A 15,990-nucleotide genomic window follows, 5' to 3' on the forward strand; every position below is an offset into this window, starting at 1 on the left:
AGCTAGCGCTTTCTTCCTCAAATTCATTCCTTGTCTTTCGTCTTTTGGGGCTGTATAGACTTTAATCCGCCCATAGTTACCTCGAACTCAATCGCTCCGTGTAGGCCCTGGCCTGTTGAGGGTGTATGAGGCGCAAAGACAACCTTCATCCATCTGCGCCATCCTCGTAATGTCGGGGCTGCCAAGTCAGAATCGTCCTCTGCAGTTATCGGCCCAGCCTGTCTTATACGCCCAAAAACAGGTCGTTTGAACAGTGCAACTCGACAAGAAATTTGCGTTGACCAAACAAGACCTAAACTGGGCGTCTTGAGTGAGTATGAGGCGTGGGGGTCGTCGCCCCAGCCTGTGAACCAGCGTTGCTGATGATCAAGCATCAGCGCTGGAGGCGGTGGTGGGCCATCAGGGTCTTGTGGACCGAAAGGTAATGATGACGATGGAGTGCTGGGGAGATTTATAGATGATGGTGGAGGCATACTCCGTGAAGCAAGGGGACTCTCGTAGACGGCGCCACTGCTTCTAGGAGGTATGTGCCGTAGTGCTGAGCTGGAGGAGAAACGGTCGGCGACTTGGTTGGCCACTACAACGGCGATATTATGCCTGCGAGCTAAATCACGGAGAAGGGCCCCGAGACGGACGAGCTCAGCGCTCCGAGCGGCCATGTTAGAACCGTGAGAGCCCTGACGCTCGAATTCGGCGCGGTAGTTGGCGGCCACAGAGTCAAGAATGATGAGTCCTATTCGATGACGAGATAGCAGAACAGGGACTTGAAAATTGAGAATATGGTCTTGTGTTTCCAAATCTGGAGTGACGGTGCTATGGATAGCGTCAAGGGAAGGGCGGGCACCTTCATCGTATTGCTGTATAATGGGATTGGACTTGAGCATCTGAGCGAGACGGCTCGTTGCCATTGTAGCTTCCGTGGAGATGTAGAGAGCTTCACGACCCAGACCATGTGGTGAAGGGAGTTGGACGGCAAGACATAAGGATAACAAGACCTGGGTCTTTCCAGCGCCGCTTTCACCAGTGAACTCCGTCACTGCAGCCACAGGCACGCCGCCCCCTAAAGCAGCATCGAGGCCATCGTCAAGGGTACTGATGACATTCTTCCCCGGGGTAGAGTCAGGATCAGGCTCTGATTCTATAAGAGGCTGCTGTGGGCTGAGATCGTCGGAAAGGGAGGCTGAGATTGTAGCTATGAGACGCTTGAGATCGAGGATAGGGAGTCGCGTCTGCTTTGCGATGTCGGTAGGATGAAGAGTTAGAAGATCTGTTGTCGAGAGCGCATTTTGCTCAATGGCGGGGATGAGAGCGGCAAAAGGTCGGAGATGGAAGGAAGGGAGGATTTGGAGGAGGTCTGTCATGAGGACGATGTTATATGAGACATGGGTGTATATAAAAGTGAGTGAGGGTAGTGTAAGTGACAGATGAGATGAGATGTCAAGTGAGAAGTTATGGAGTAGCCTATATCCAAGTTGTTCTATCCTCTCTAGAAGTTCAATCTAGGAGGTTTGCAAGAATTCAAATCTTTGTACTTTAATAAACGCCTTATTCTCTAGATGCTCCTGGTTTAGTGATCTATTTGATGATGGCAAAGTTGTGTGTAGTTCACGCGTTAAGTGACTCTGATAGACGCGGCTGGATACATGACGCGCTTAATTGATCTGCCTAGGTGTCAAGCCACAGCCTAAAACGCCACAAGAACCATCCAAATTACTTACTGATCAAAGGCACCTGCTTGCGAGTGGATCGAGAAAAGCCAGATCCACAAAGTTTGGCAATTTTCCCAGCCAGAGAGGCAGTAAGAATAATCTTAGCAGCATGTGAAGACTTTTTACTATTCATATACACCTAAGAACATTGCTGATTGTATACACATGCTGATATAGTATGCCCATGACTTCCTAACGGGTAATCTGACCCAGTTTTAGCAGGATGGCCTCATCTTTTGACAGCTTTAACTCATTCACCATTTAATTCAGTTTTAGGTTGGTTTGAAGTGATACTATATGGTAGCAAGCTCACATACAGTCAAATCACATCTTGGAAAGCAATATTTAGCCGGGAAACCGTAGGTATTCTTAATCTTAATCATGAACTTGGAATTACTTTTGATTCCATTTTTTATGCTACCAAATAAGGTTCCCGACTCCCCAGAGTCCAAGCATGCAGTGCCAAAGCCAGACCCTCCCAAATCGAAATCGCGAGTACAACCAGACAGCCGTGGTGCGAAAACAAACGTCCCAGCCAGGGGGCGAGACGTTTATCGGTATCGCCACAGGGACAGAGTGTTGTGGCGCTTCCAGGTCTTTCTGCGGCCAGCCTTGGTCTTGTTGTAGCGATGGCCCTTGTTGAGACCACGGGACTTCTTGCCGGTGGCGGTAAGACCACGGCACTCGCGGTGCTTGTGGACGGGGTTGACGATCCAGTTGATGCGGGGGTCGATGCGGATGGCCTTGTGCTGAGGGTCGACGAGGATAACCTCGTAGTACTTGTAGGTAGAGTCCTGGTTGATCCAGTAAGAGTTGAGGACTCGGAGGTTAGCGCAGCGGCGACCGACACGCTCCTCGGCGGTAGCCTTGAGGGACCGCTGGTACTTCAGCTGGTTGATACCCTGGTTGGTGGGCTTGCCTGTTGGTTGTGCGTTAGAAATCGAACTCCCTCGTTTTGGGGCTTTGAGCACGGAAACTTACCATAGGTGGCACCCTTAGGAGCAGGGCGCTTGCGGCCACCACGGCGGACGCGGACACGGTAGATAACATAGCCCTGCTTGGCCTTGTATCCGAGACGGCGAGCCTTGTCCAGACGAGAAGGACGAGAGGCGCGGTGGATGACGTTCAATTGACGGAGCTATATTGATGCACTCTCAGCAAATGTTCAACGAGTGTATAGCAGAGACGGGGTATAAAACCAGCCCGCTCCGTCTCAAGTTCTCTTCATCGGTGTGTCCATTGCGTACACATTGTCTGACAATGTGTTGATTTCGTCGAATTGAGAATTTTCTTCCCAGTGCGGAGTATTGAAACCCCCCACACAGAAAATAAAAATCGAACGCTTCGGACACGCGAGAGAGAACAAGAGATCGAGAGCAGATTGACCGCCGTCCACATGGGGATAGAAATCTTGTGCATATAGTGTTGTGGTTTAACGTACTTCCCAGCAGCGAACTCGGAGGAGGAAGGCAACGACATCCGACTGCTTCTTCTTCTGAAGCTCTTCGACGTACTTGAGGGCACCCATCTTGGCTGTTGTCGTCGAACGATGAGAGGTTAGCGAAAGAAAATGAAGGAGAAAAACAAAGAGGCTTGCAAGAAGAAGAATTTGAAGGGGGAACGGGGGGTTCACATACCGGCTTGGTCGAGGTCCTGGTGGTTAGTAGGATGTCGAAGATTTTCAAAAGGAAAAAGAACCACCGATAATACAAGTTTCCGTCGTAGAAAATTGTGGCCTGTGGGCTAAGCGATGCCTTAGCAGCTGACTCAGCCAGGGCTCCAGAAACTGGTCCGTGCTCAATAATGTCACGTGATATTTTACAAAACGACATTCGAGATCTTCACAGTCAATTAGTGCTGTGTGATTGGTTATAATTCATCAAGTTGAACTTCCTAGTATTCCTTCCACTGCAGATGAAAGCTCAACATATCTTCATTCCTTATTCCGACAGCTCCCCATTGAAATATACCGTATTCCCAGATCCCAATATAGATAGCTCATTCCAAACAGATTACCTCCTCTTCCTCCACTGGAAGTACCTTCATCACCTCAGTCAAAGCCTTCACATGACCCTGAGCAATCTTTCCCCATATTTCATTAGACTCTTCCGGCAGAGCTTCCTCGATGAGCTCCCATGCCACTTCCTCAACACCACTTTCACTCTCGTCAGGTTTGGTAGGAAGTTCATACACGTCAGGCATGACAGTGTGATTAATGATCTTTGTAGCCATTTGTAGCCCATGCTGGCTCATGCCTTCCAAGTCTTTAGCATCTTGTACCCAGCGCATCTGATTCGGCGCCCTGATCCCAGTATCTTGGTTTACCGTTCTCTCGTAAGCACTGACGTGGATTTGTAGATCGTCGAGAGCCTTTAGCAATAGTTGAGGGTATGCTTGTGTATCCTTGGCCGAAGCTGGCGAAGAGCGCATCCAAGGTAGAACAGTGGCAAGATCTGGCGAGAGCTCTTGCATCAATTCACTGTGGTCTATCTGCGGACTGTTGGAGTTAAAAATATTGTTATATAAGTAGTGAGTCATCACATACATTCGTGTCTTGAGCTCGTTATCAATTTCCTTGACAAGATCGCTTCCTTGCTTCTGAACTTGCTTCTTTGCTTCGCTGCCTTGTTGCGCTGTTTGTAAATTTGTCGGAAAATCCCCCTGCTTGTTGGTAGTGGTCTTGCCTTTTCGTTGCCCTGCTGCCTTTGGAGCTGTCTTCCGCGCGGCTCGTGTTATTTTCTTAGGGGGTGTATCTTGTGGATCGGTGCTCTCTGCCCAGTTGTTAGCATGTTTGCGCGTGTACACTAATAGTAAAAACTTGCCAGTGGCAGAAACCTTTCTCTTGCGAGTTTGGGGGGCCATATTGAGATATAGTAATGCTGCAGCATTCGGCAGTTGCTACCAAAGACAGGGTTCTTCTTGGTTCAGATAATTGGTTTTAAAGTATATGTAAATGTTTGAACAAAGTAAATGTAGATGTTTGATCATGTTTGAGGGACGCCAATATGCCTCTGGAGTCGAGAGGAAGGGAAAGCACGCCCTTGCTCCGACCAAAAGTTCCATGGCAAGAACCGAGTCGCCCGCACCTTCCCACAAGTCAGCCATTCCTCACCACATCCTACAGAGGCATGCAAGCATCTCTGGATGGACATTGAATTTACAGTCACTTCTGAGGCTCAACGGTACGAAAACATTATGTAGGGTGATACCTGAGCTCCAATTTAATCTATCACACACAGAGCCTCGCTTTCAGGCCTCAGACCGAGCACGCAAATCCTCGAAAGCAAACCCAACTAAGGGGGGGGGAAAGCATACGTATAAAAGCAAATGAGTAGTAGTAGAGGAAGTCTTTGTCATACATGATTCCGGCTATATCGTCCAATGTCCCTTTTTTTCGTCGCATATTAGTTACAGCGTTAAATGCGAAACCCTCGAGTCTTTCTGTCTATAATCTCAGCCTGTAAAAGCAATACCGTGCCATCCGTGTCGTCTTGTCTTCTTCCCCTACTCCCTGTCGTAAGCGGCCGTTGGATCATTGATCCTAAACAAAGCAATGACGAAATTTAAAAGCAGATGTTAGGCAATCTCATAATCATCGGGAGTCGAATGAAAGATGCCTAGGAACGCCCAAAAAAAATATAGAAGGGGAATGCCGGAATCCTAACGCGAAACTTAAAACACAAGCAAACAACCATTTTCCGAGTCCAGTGAGGAATAGTTCTGATTCTGCTTCTGAATCCGATAGTCTGGCCAACAGCTCCATTATTTAGACACGAGCTGTTTCTCTTTCATGGAGTAGAGACTGCTGCGATTGGTCTTGATGGAAAGGAGTGGATTGAGAAGAGACTTCTCGTGGTCGCCAAACGTATGCGGTAACACCATTAGTGAGTGTTGAGAGAGAGGCTTTGAAACCCTCCCACCCAATCATTCTGGGGAGCCAGAGGGGAGGTAGCCTGAGAGTGAGGCGCAGGGCTTGGTCCGGACTGAGGGTTGGGGAAGCGCTGGCGCATGGACTGGTACTCTCCAAGCTGAGGAACAGCTGCTCCAGGATATCCTTCAAGGGAAGCGATAGCACCAGGACCATAACCAACGTTGGTTCGAGGGTTGGTGAAAGGGCTACCGAACTGTGGGTAAGAAGGGTAGTTGGATGGAGGATACCCAGACGCCTGCTGTTGCTGCTGAAGGCGGCTTTCGTTGCCAAATGGCTGACTGAAAGCTGGGCGGTATCCTCGACCATCTCGGGCTCCAGTAGTGAAGGCGGGTGCCTGGTGAGGTTCATGAGCCTGCTGGTTCTGGCGTCGGTCATTGCCACCCGCACCACGGTTGGCGTTCACGGCACCAGGACCGATGCCGCTGGGGGCTTGAATACCAAGAGTAGGACTAGCGAATGAGGCGGGGTTAATAGCAGACATCCAGATTCGCGTCTTGTAGATCTTGAAAAGATCAGTGACAAGGGAGTTGAAGTTGATGTACGAATCAGCAAAGTAGTAGAAAGTCAACTTCTTCCAGTCCCTAAAGCAGATAATGTTAGCTGTGTCCACTTTACAGGTGATGAAAATACTCACATTTGGAATTCAGCGTCAAGGATCTCCATGTTAAGGCCGTGCTCCTTGACCTTTTGCATGCAAACACGCTTCGCCTTGGCCTCCTGACCTTCCTTGTCCCGCAAGGCATGGACCTCATGGCTCTGGGCGAGACGCTTGATGAGCTTGGGTCGCAGCTCGCCAGCGTTGGGCTCCTGCGCATGGTGCTGGCTGGGAGGTCCCATGCCTCCAACCGCGCTTCCTTGAAGACCGGTGGAAGAGGCAAGGAGACCTGCGCTGGATCCTTCCTGCGCGGCAGCGGCACCTTGAGAGTACATCATGAGCCACTTGTACTGTTCTTCGGCGTAGTGTTCCTTGAGGTCCTTGGCGGCCTGCCAGTCAACGTTGTCCTTAGCGACGGTTCCCAGGTCAGTGCCGCGATCAGCCTCTACTATCACCAGATCACCAGGCTTGACAGTGAGACCAGTGCCCTCTTGAATGTAGAACACGTCAGCCCGAGCGCATTTGAACAGAACGATGTGAAGGAGCTGGTTGTGGCGGGGCTGTGCAATGCTGTAGACACTGCGATGAGGAGAAGGCGCACGATTGCCATACGAGTTGGGCAAACCGTAGGGAGACGGGTACTGGTTGGCATAGCCAGTCTGGTACGCACTCCCCATGTTGGCGCCCATGTTGGGTCCTCCGCCAAAGTACTGGCTGGCTAGGTTATATGTTAGCACATGAGCTGCGGTGGTTTTGGGCTCTACCATACCGTGAGAAGCGCCTCCAAACGAAGCGGGGTCGGGATACCCCGGAGGGTAATCCTGAGATTGCTGCATGTCGAGTGCGGAAGGTTCGAGTGCGGAATCAGGAATAGAGCTGATGGAGGCTTGACGAGTTGGGAGTGTAGCAAAAGAATGTCTTCTGCTCTGAGAGATGTCAGAAGGAGAAAAGGCAAGTGAGCTCGACCAGCCGAGAGCTGCTTTCTTAAGGTGTGCGTTTTCGGCCTTGCGGTTATCACCAAACGGCGAGCGGAACCCCCCTCCAAGTTCACTCATGCGCCTGTTCGCTGCGCGTTTGGCCAACATATCGCCAGACTCGTTTGCCTCATCGAGCTCATCAATAGCATAGTCAGATGTTTCAGGAACCGTTTCCCGCAGAGAATAGCCGTTTCCAGTGTATGAATTTCCAGTGACTGCGCGGGGTCTGATGCGTGCATTATTGTACTGCTGCTGCTGCTGCTGTTGTTGTTGTTGTTGTTGACGAAGCATAGCGTTTTCGCGCGCCAACATTTCAATCGTTTTCGCATCAGAGGACTGGTGAAAGGAACTCTGCATTGATTCACTCGGGCTCTCATCATCATCATCTTCCACTTCCTTAACCTTGCCAAGCATCGACCCGTCGTTTGCCATCTCGCTCAACATACTAGGGCGCGAGGGTCGGTGCTGAAGTGCGGGGTGGTGACGAGCACGACCCATCATGGCTGAGGAGCTCATTGAAGGTGGTGCGGCAGCGTTTTCAGGATCCATTTGCCCAACAGAATACGACTGTGATCGATACGTTTTAGGAGTGGGGTGAAGCGGAATAGCAAACGGGATCTGAGGATTAGGCCCAGGATCTCGCGAAATCGGAGATGTTTGTATCTCTGTGTTGAAAAAAGAGTTGCCACCACCTGGGGGCAGTGTCGATGTCGGAGAAGGCAAGACTTCACTGAGCCGCGCTGGGGGATCTTTACGCTCCGAGTTCCAAATATTACCACTCCACGGGAAAGCTGATGCGCCTGTTCCTCGGCCCATCACGGATGAGGTTGGATGAGATCCCCACGCTCCTGCACCAGCTTCACCAGATGGCGTACTGGGATGCGAGGTAGTTGGAGACATTGAGTTACTAGCAATAGAGCCCCTGCGAGGACGGCCTAGAGTTTGAGAGGTTTCGTTTAACCACGAAGGTCGTCGAACGGGCCTGGGTGGTTGGGATGTAGCCTGCGAAGCTACTTGCGCAGATTCGTATCGGTGGTCGCCTTCGTCGTCTGAGCTAGCAAGAGCCTCGGAATCAGGCGTGGATGTCCTTGCGTGCAACTTATCGAGCAGCAATGACTGGTTGTTGCTTGGACCTGTGGGATGAGATCCTTGGCCGAGTCTTGCAGACGGACCAGATTTGAGAGGACCCGAGCTCATTGTCCAGTAACAAACTACCTAAGTTTTCTTTCTTTGAATCTAGTATCACAGAGGCAGTTGGTTTAGTATCGTTCCGCTGCTTAGGGTTCCGGGGTTTTTTTATAGGGCAAATTAGCTAGCACAAGCTTATCGTGTTCCGAAAGACGTAGAGGAAACAAATCCGATGGTGAAATAAAGCTGTAGGCTGTAAAAGATTCTTGGAGAAGTGATAGAAACGCAACTGTGTATGGTTAGCTGAGTAGTCCAACTATGAAATGAGTGTCATGAAAAACGGCGAATAGGTGGCTCCCCTAAACTAAGAGAAAGAATGAAATCTAGATAACGATTGCCAAGAAGAGAAAGTGCATGAAAAGCGACCTGAGAAATGAGGCAGAATCTTGGTCAAAGCATGACCCAGATTAGCTGCAGATGCAGCAAGTGTGACTTACCAGAGATGTAGATCTCAAGTATATCTAAAGACTATGTCGTTACACGTGCCAAATTCTAGATCGTGAAAGCAGATAAAACGTAAGAAAGAGCACACCGATGCCGTGATCGGTGTCGGGAAGATGTAGCCTTGCCAAACTGCAATACTAGTAGAGTCGCAAATGTGTGGTTGCGATATACCAGTGCGGCGTGAGCCAAGGTGAATGATTAGTTTTGGTTGTAGGCGGCAGAATATCTAAACACCAGCGCGTCTAACCCCAGGCGCAAACAGAAGATTCAAGTTGTCGGATAAGAATGAAGGGCGCAGTTAGGCACCCATTCGTGAGTGGAAGTTGTGTAAGAACTGATATAGGCTGTAGCGACAAAGGAGACTCAATCGTAGCCCATTGTCAGTGAAAGAGCTCGAAAGCAGCGCGCAAAGTCCGACACCAAGAGAGTAACGCGGGGTTAATGCTGCACCAGGGGCGGCGTTGAGGCAAGAAACGCGGCGGCGGTGGCGAACAGTTAGTGATCACACGGCCTTTATCGTGACTCCAAATCGAAGCTTGCGTCGGCCACTGTAGTCAACGAGAATATGCTGAACAGGTTGGCTGAAGATGGTTGATCGCGAGTTGGTGACGGGCGGGCACACAAAGTGGGCAAGTCGAATGAGGGAATGGGGAAAGAGCCCAAAGTGAGTTTGCGGAATGCAGTCGGAAGGCGGGGGGAGAATGACAGCGGCGCGCTTCAAAGAGACAGTAGTGGATAAGAATGGTTTGGTGGAAGAGCGTGGCAGGAGGGGATATGTCGCGTGTCGCGGAATAGCGTTGCAGTGTGTCGTGCTGTGATGTTAGGTGATGTGTTATGTCGCGACCAGTTAATGTTGCCGTAGTTGTTACCGGTCGTCGTTGTTGCTTTTTGCTGTTGGGCTTTGGCGTTGCGATGCGATGCAATGCGCCGAATGCTCAGGTTGTGTCAAGATGCGATTACCACACAAGACCAGGTTCTAAGTGGTGCTGAAGAGAGTGCGCGGGCGGTATGAAACCTCAAGCTTAATACTGCCGTTGCTTTTGCACCTAATAGCAGGTACAAGGGTGGCGCAGAAGCTTTTAATGGAAAGCTCAGGTTGTAATTGGGCGGCGCAGCAGGGGAGGGGTTCCTTAGCTGTATGCGCGCCGTAGACTTTGTCGCAGAGCAGAGCAGAACAAAGCAGAGCAGATCAGAAGGGAAATTGATCTGGAGTCGTAATGACCCTTTATGATGAATGAGAAGGTGGATCGAGGAGGAAGTTGTGGAGGGTGCCGAAGTGGGGAGAGCCTCAGAGTAACAAGAGCCTGGACTGATGTGATCTTCTGATCAGGGGACGGGACTGGGCTGAGGGGTAGGCGAGCGAGGCAGGAGACTCTATGTCCCTAGTCCATTTGCCAGCCAAACCTGGAGAACGATGCGTTAGCGAATGCCCTAGAGCAAGGTACCGATACCTGACCGGGCAGAGCTTGCTTGCGGAAAGCTTGGGAGCATTGGTGGCTCGAGCAACGCAACGCAGACTAATAGAAGGACTGGCTGGTTGTGTGCTTTGGACAGAGCAAACTTGCACAGTGAAAGAATTGTCATGAAAGGCCATACCTGAATTAGCGAAATGATTCCTTTGCTGGATGGAAAATATTTTGTTTGTTCCTGAGATAGAATTATAGCTTGGGAATATGAGATGGCAATGTACAGTGTCGTAGCCAAGCAAGCTTTGTCTAGCGGAGGTCTCAGAAGAAAGCGGCGGGGACTTGACGATGATCTGGGGAGAGCTATCCGTAGAGATGCTAGCTTTGAGTTCGGTAGCTGATAGCTGAGCGGGCGAGAAACTTCGTCGCCTCGGCAGCCAAGCCGGTACCGGTAGAGCTGTAAGCAGTCGACGCTAGGGAACTTGGGCCGTACAGACGATGGCCACAAAGCTCTGGGCATAAGAAGGCAAGAGAAACAATGATAATTGAATTGCCAATGAGGGAGAAGAAATATATTGATATGTAAAAAAAAAAAATTATCCTGGTCAGAGGATGGGCTTTGTTCAAAAGATGGTGTCAGCCAAGTGGTGGTGATGGTGGTGAAAGCAACGAGCCTAAGGCAGCTCAGGAGAATGAGTTAGGATGATGGTCCAATAGAAGCAAGAACGCGAGCTGGGGTAAATGAACCATAAATTGGAAGGAGCGTCAAGTTGAATTGCCTCTCCAATCAATGATCTTGGGTTACCTCGACTCAATTGTCACGGATGGTTGATCCTACGTACAATGCAGCATCTGTATCGTGGAAGTGTTGCTTTCGTCATAAGATACAAGTGAAATGTTGGGTCTAGACTTGGCTGTACTGTGCAGTATGGTTTCAACGACACCTCAGCCTCTGCACAATCTACCCATCCATCGTCTGATGTTTTTCTCTCTTTGAAAGTCATAAATGGACCCTGAATAAAGACAGCAAGACGTTGACTACTATGTATGTGGTTCTACATGATATAGATACCCTTGTGCTGCTAAGACAAGGAATCGTGAGGCTTTTCTTGGACAGATGTCAAAGTATTGCTTTTGGGCAACATCCGTGAGCTTTAACCGTTGCAGAAGGGTCTAAGCTCTTCAACCAAAGACCTGGTGTTATGACATATCAGGCCATTGGATTGGGCTATTGTTGCGGCAATCGTCGATCAAGCATTGCTTATTCTCCGTAGGGTAGCCGACGTGGAAGCTAAGCTCGTGATGCGCTGCAGAATGAGTGTCAATATTATCAGGTAGCTCTAGGTCTGTTGCATGCATCAAGCAACCTACCTAGACTGCATGTGCGTGCGGGGAGAGAAGCGCCTCTGACGTGACGTGATGTTATCTTTGACGCCTTTCTCGAGTTAGTAGTATTTTGGAGGCTAAAGGAGCGAGTGAGGTAACTTGTCAGCGGCATGAATGTATTAGAATGCTATTGGTTCTCCATCAATCTATAGTTTAGTATTCCGTATATCTTAATCAATTGCCGAAGACAATATGCCTTGAGATGGAACATTGGCAAGACATTGATGGCCTGAATATAAAGACTGACCTTTGGTCTAGGCTTCCATAGCAGGTTAGCGGTTGAGATGGTGTGCATGTCCCTGTACTTACAGGGCTTGGGTCCAAGTTAGTTGCAGTTACAGTGAAAGCGGATTGGCCGCTCCACACTTTCCATAATTGATGCTAGGATCCATTGCTAGGTAACACGGATGCCCCGCCGACGCATCCCCGACCAACCGAAGGATTGAGATGCCAGAACATCCATGGATCGCATCAGGTGAATACAACAAAAGCAGAGCCCAGCGTTGCAACATGAATTCAAAAAGGGACGATTGCAGCGTCCGAGGCATAATGTTATACTGCAGAGAACAGAATAATAGGAGAACGTCTACCCGGTATTGTACTGAGAAATAGTGTTGTATGTGCCCACTCAAACTTCAAACTCAATGCTTCACTGACAAGCAGCATCGTCATGGCTTGCCCCTCGTGACCATCCATACAAGGGACTCCGGATCAAGATCGACTCCCACTTGGCTCACTTTTGTTAGGTAGTCTGGGGGGCCAGGATCAGGAAAGCTGGCCACTAGAAACACAGGAGACGAAATCAGTAAGTCGGTTTATGCCACTTGGACCGGACTTTAGGTTATTAGTTTCTTTTTTGTTATCCACTCGCTACTTTATCACAGATTTCACTGTCCTTGTCAATATCATTGTCTCGGTACATTGAGTGGTGACAGATCTTATCTCGCCAGAAAAACAATGATGGATCATTCCCGGGGTCTAGAAAAACGATAGAGGGAAGATTAGTGAGTTTCTTCTTAGCGCAAAGCCTCCCGTCCTTTCTCTTGGCCCTAAGGTCACTTCAATGCAAAGCCTCATTCAGTCCCATTCCCAGCTGAACATGCCATGCGTTTTGTTTGTCGGCATTAGCAAATTGATACAATATGTGAAAACTTACGACTGTAGCATTTGTTCGCATGTAAACTTAATAGTAGGCCAGTGTCTCTTCGCAAGGCATGTTGCCTGATGACAATGTATGTAGAGTAATATTGACAGAATCGAATGATAAATCTTGATGGGGTTTCATGTTGTGACGAATCTTTGATAGGTGACGGGGAGAAGGAAATAAGGCTACAGAGTTCAGCTTTCTACGATAAAACCTGAGTCTACTTTTCTACCATCCCTCAACCTACTTAACAAGAGTAAGTTAAGTGGTAGAGAGGATTGGTTTTGGTGGAAGACTCGATCATCAGAAAAGTTGGCCGTCATGGGGTATAAGAGATGAAATCAGTCCGTCATTATATGCTTATCAGACCAGACTTTTAGGTTGCTTACTGCTGTACCCTGATGCTTATATATTAACTCTTGTGTTACCCACTACTCACTACCTGTAGACGGGCCGCAACCAGTGCTGATAGGTGGTTTTTCTAAATCTAGTCTGATGTTGATGTCATTGACCTTGATCTTGTTCTTAATCACCACCAAGGAGTCTAGTTCTTGAGCGTTGGGAAGTGACTTGAGCAGTAGACTCAGAAATCTTGAACAACATGACAGCAAGATGCAGTCTATTCATCACGTACACTTGGTTGGGTATCATTTTACACTCAGCTCAGATCTTGTCTGATAATAGAATGACTCTTCAGATAATCGTCCCTTCCATTGACTTTACACTGCATAGTTCGTGTAACTGGGTTGTTCTTCATGAAAGTTCTTATAACATGGTCCATCCGTTCCCCTTTGTGGAGTATAACGAGTTCCTTCCAAAATCGGTTCATGCGGACTACAGGACAGGTCGATCAGATTGTCCTCTCTTTCAACGACGTCTGACAAAAGACCGTATGTAAAGACCGTATGTAAAACCCGCCTTTTAGAGTTGAGTCGGATTCTCTCTTAATTCGTTGTTCGTAGGAAATATGTATGGATGTAATCCAGTGCTGTTTATCATAACGTCGTAAAATCTTGCGTGTAAAGACCGTGGGCTTATCAGCCAACCGAGATGACTACATCACCCTTGCATTTTCCATAGGAGCAACACTCGGAAGCATCCATTTCACCGCTAAGAATGGCATCAATTTTGGACTGAGAGACTCGATTAGCTCAGGGCTGTTTTTGTATGCTTCTTGATATCATGTACTTACCTGAGGGCATGGTCCGGTTGGCGAGATGGAAGACAAAGACGCGATGGGCGAAGCAGTGATCACGGCAGCCGAGGCGAGAACGAGAGTGAGCCACTTCATGATGCTAGCGGTGTTGGGTAGTGACAGTAATCGTGATAAGAAAAGTGATTCAACACCTAACAGCTTGTAGGGTTGAGTAACAAAATGTGGGTAAAAGAGTGACTACCTATTTGTAGAAAAGAATGACAATAGTTTGGAGATGGAGAGAGGGAAAGGCTGTGAGTGTGAAAAAAAAAAAAGCTGAAGAAGTGAGCTTTGGCCCGATTTATACGGGCGTCATATTGATTGCTAAATTTCAAGGGACATGTTTGCAAACAGCCAAAGCTCCAAGCTCCAAGCTTGCAGGCGACGGTGGAGAAACAAGGAGAGTTGGTGCAGCTTAAGTTGTCAAGCCGCATCCGGCTTTTCTTTTCCGTCAAAGAAAGATAGTAAGTTTTTTGATCCAAGGTCGTTCCATCGGCAGAATTCCCACATCCATTTTCGCTTGGAAACTTGGTTCTTGAATAACTCGGGCGCACTAATGCAGGTACAATAAGGAAAGGGTCCACTTGCGTAGGTAGGTCAGGTCATATTCCGGGGGCCACAATCACTGATGGAACCCTGCAAATGGTTTTTTTATGCTGTCATTTCTCAACTGCCGATGCTCTCTCTCTTGTTATATCGATACATCACCATTTAGAAGCAACCATAAGAATCTTTAATTATTATCAATGGCCAAAGGTATACATACATTTCCAAAGATTCGGTCCGAGACATGAATCAAGAGAAACAAGACAAAGACATACATATTCTAGACCTACAGGTTTCAGTTCACTTATCCTTGCTAATAAGACATGTAACAATCGATATAATAAGCGGGAATTCCTTAGCGCTTGAGCTGTCAGGGCTTCTGTTTCTTGTTCGACTCAGCCCTACGCTTACTCAGAATTTGAATTGCAGTTATATGGCTGGTGCTTTTTTACGAAACATGTCTATTATAGCGTCATTGTGCAATTGGAAATATGCTTCAACCATGGCATTTATATATCCTTATTACACTGTCACTTGTTAGACTTTCAAAGGTTATCGGCTGTCGTTTGCCGATCTCGACCGTTGGATTATAAATGTCTTGGCATTTCTCAATAGCTCCACTTCTGTTCAAGCTTGGACGCTTCCATTCCCACAAAGACACAACCACGTTTCTTTCTTTTCTCAAGGACGATGAATAGGAATGATAGTTATCGTTGGGCACAGCGTGTCTAGCCAACGTGTTTTGGTTGATCTGGTCACTTGTCCAGTTATTCTCCCACGTCCAAAGAGCCACGACGGTAGTGCTTGGAAAACCCAATAGATGAATCGCTCAAAGAACCTCGTACTGAATCGCCAGCGGTTTTATTTGAAGAGGATCGGCTGCTGTAGTGTGATGCCAAGAGCCACACATCAAAGAGGCCATCGTAGCAGGCTTGCTTTGCCGACGCCACAAGGGTTTCCTTTGTGTTTGTAGACTGAAGTTGCAATCTCTGCTTTCGAGACGTGTCATTGTTATACGTATCTTCGGTAGATGGTTTCTGGTATTCGATCTGGTCAACGTTCTGTAGTGTACTTTGAAGTCGAGGCTTTGTGCGATATACCCTTGTTTGACTGAGCGATGGTATCCGTGCAACTCTAAGTGTAGAGCTGAGTGTTGAAGATTTGATGAGGCGAAACATCTTGAATAGATGCCGAGTGTTAAGATCAATAGTTGAACAAAGAATTGATGGAGGTTTAATCAAGACTTGGATATGATAATCAGACGCGCAATTAAGTGTACATATTATGGTAGAAATGTAATATCAACAGACAACAACATTAGCTATAAATTAGTTACGGACTCAATGTTAAAATCATGCCATCTCAAAATTCTGACAAGATCACGTATGTATGGCATGCTCTGTAGCTCGTCTGGTTATTGGACATCGCTCACATGATCATCATCAAGGTTCGGCTTTATCATATATCTC

The 15,990-nt window shown here is 48.1% G+C and overlaps 6 protein-coding genes across 6 annotated transcripts; all 6 read right to left on the reverse strand.

Annotated features, from left to right (window-relative positions):
• Positions 1–23: 23 nt before the first annotated feature.
• FSST1_003672 (protein RAD57) lies at positions 24–1,361 on the reverse strand (the record flags this gene model as incomplete). Its single annotated transcript, XM_083229773.1, has 1 exon — positions 24–1,361. The coding sequence occupies one exon, from the start codon at positions 1,359–1,361 to the stop codon at positions 24–26; it is 1,338 nt and encodes a 445-aa protein (XP_083087102.1).
• An 899-nt stretch (positions 1,362–2,260) lies between these two features.
• Positions 2,261–3,237, reverse strand: FSST1_003673 (60S ribosomal protein eL15; the record flags this gene model as incomplete). Its single annotated transcript, XM_083229774.1, has 3 exons — positions 2,261–2,628; positions 2,691–2,847; positions 3,151–3,237. The coding sequence occupies 3 exons, from the start codon at positions 3,235–3,237 to the stop codon at positions 2,261–2,263; spliced, it is 612 nt and encodes a 203-aa protein (XP_083087103.1).
• A 470-nt stretch (positions 3,238–3,707) lies between these two features.
• FSST1_003674 (uncharacterized protein) lies at positions 3,708–4,571 on the reverse strand (the record flags this gene model as incomplete). The annotated part of the gene is made up of 2 exons (XM_083229775.1): positions 3,708–4,206; positions 4,255–4,571. The coding sequence occupies 2 exons, from the start codon at positions 4,569–4,571 to the stop codon at positions 3,708–3,710; spliced, it is 816 nt and encodes a 271-aa protein (XP_083087104.1).
• Positions 4,572–5,590: 1,019 nt separating this feature from the next.
• On the reverse strand, positions 5,591–8,409 carry FSST1_003675 (PSP1 family protein; the record flags this gene model as incomplete). The annotated part of the gene is made up of 2 exons (XM_083229776.1): positions 5,591–6,221; positions 6,275–8,409. 2 exons carry the CDS (start codon positions 8,407–8,409, stop codon positions 5,591–5,593), a joined length of 2,766 nt encoding a protein of 921 aa, XP_083087105.1.
• Positions 8,410–13,817: 5,408 nt separating this feature from the next.
• On the reverse strand, positions 13,818–14,071 carry FSST1_003676 (uncharacterized protein; the record flags this gene model as incomplete). Its single annotated transcript, XM_083223721.1, has 2 exons — positions 13,818–13,913; positions 13,973–14,071. The coding sequence occupies 2 exons, from the start codon at positions 14,069–14,071 to the stop codon at positions 13,818–13,820; spliced, it is 195 nt and encodes a 64-aa protein (XP_083087106.1).
• A 1,217-nt stretch (positions 14,072–15,288) lies between these two features.
• Positions 15,289–15,699, reverse strand: FSST1_003677 (uncharacterized protein; the record flags this gene model as incomplete). The annotated part of the gene is made up of 1 exon (XM_083229777.1): positions 15,289–15,699. One exon carries the CDS (start codon positions 15,697–15,699, stop codon positions 15,289–15,291), a length of 411 nt encoding a protein of 136 aa, XP_083087107.1.
• Between the last annotated feature and the right edge of the window lie 291 nt (positions 15,700–15,990).

This window comes from Fusarium sambucinum, chromosome I (assembly GCF_050947815.1).
Source record: "Fusarium sambucinum isolate potato_lamoka chromosome I, whole genome shotgun sequence".
Lineage (NCBI taxonomy): Eukaryota > Fungi > Ascomycota > Sordariomycetes > Hypocreales > Nectriaceae > Fusarium > Fusarium sambucinum.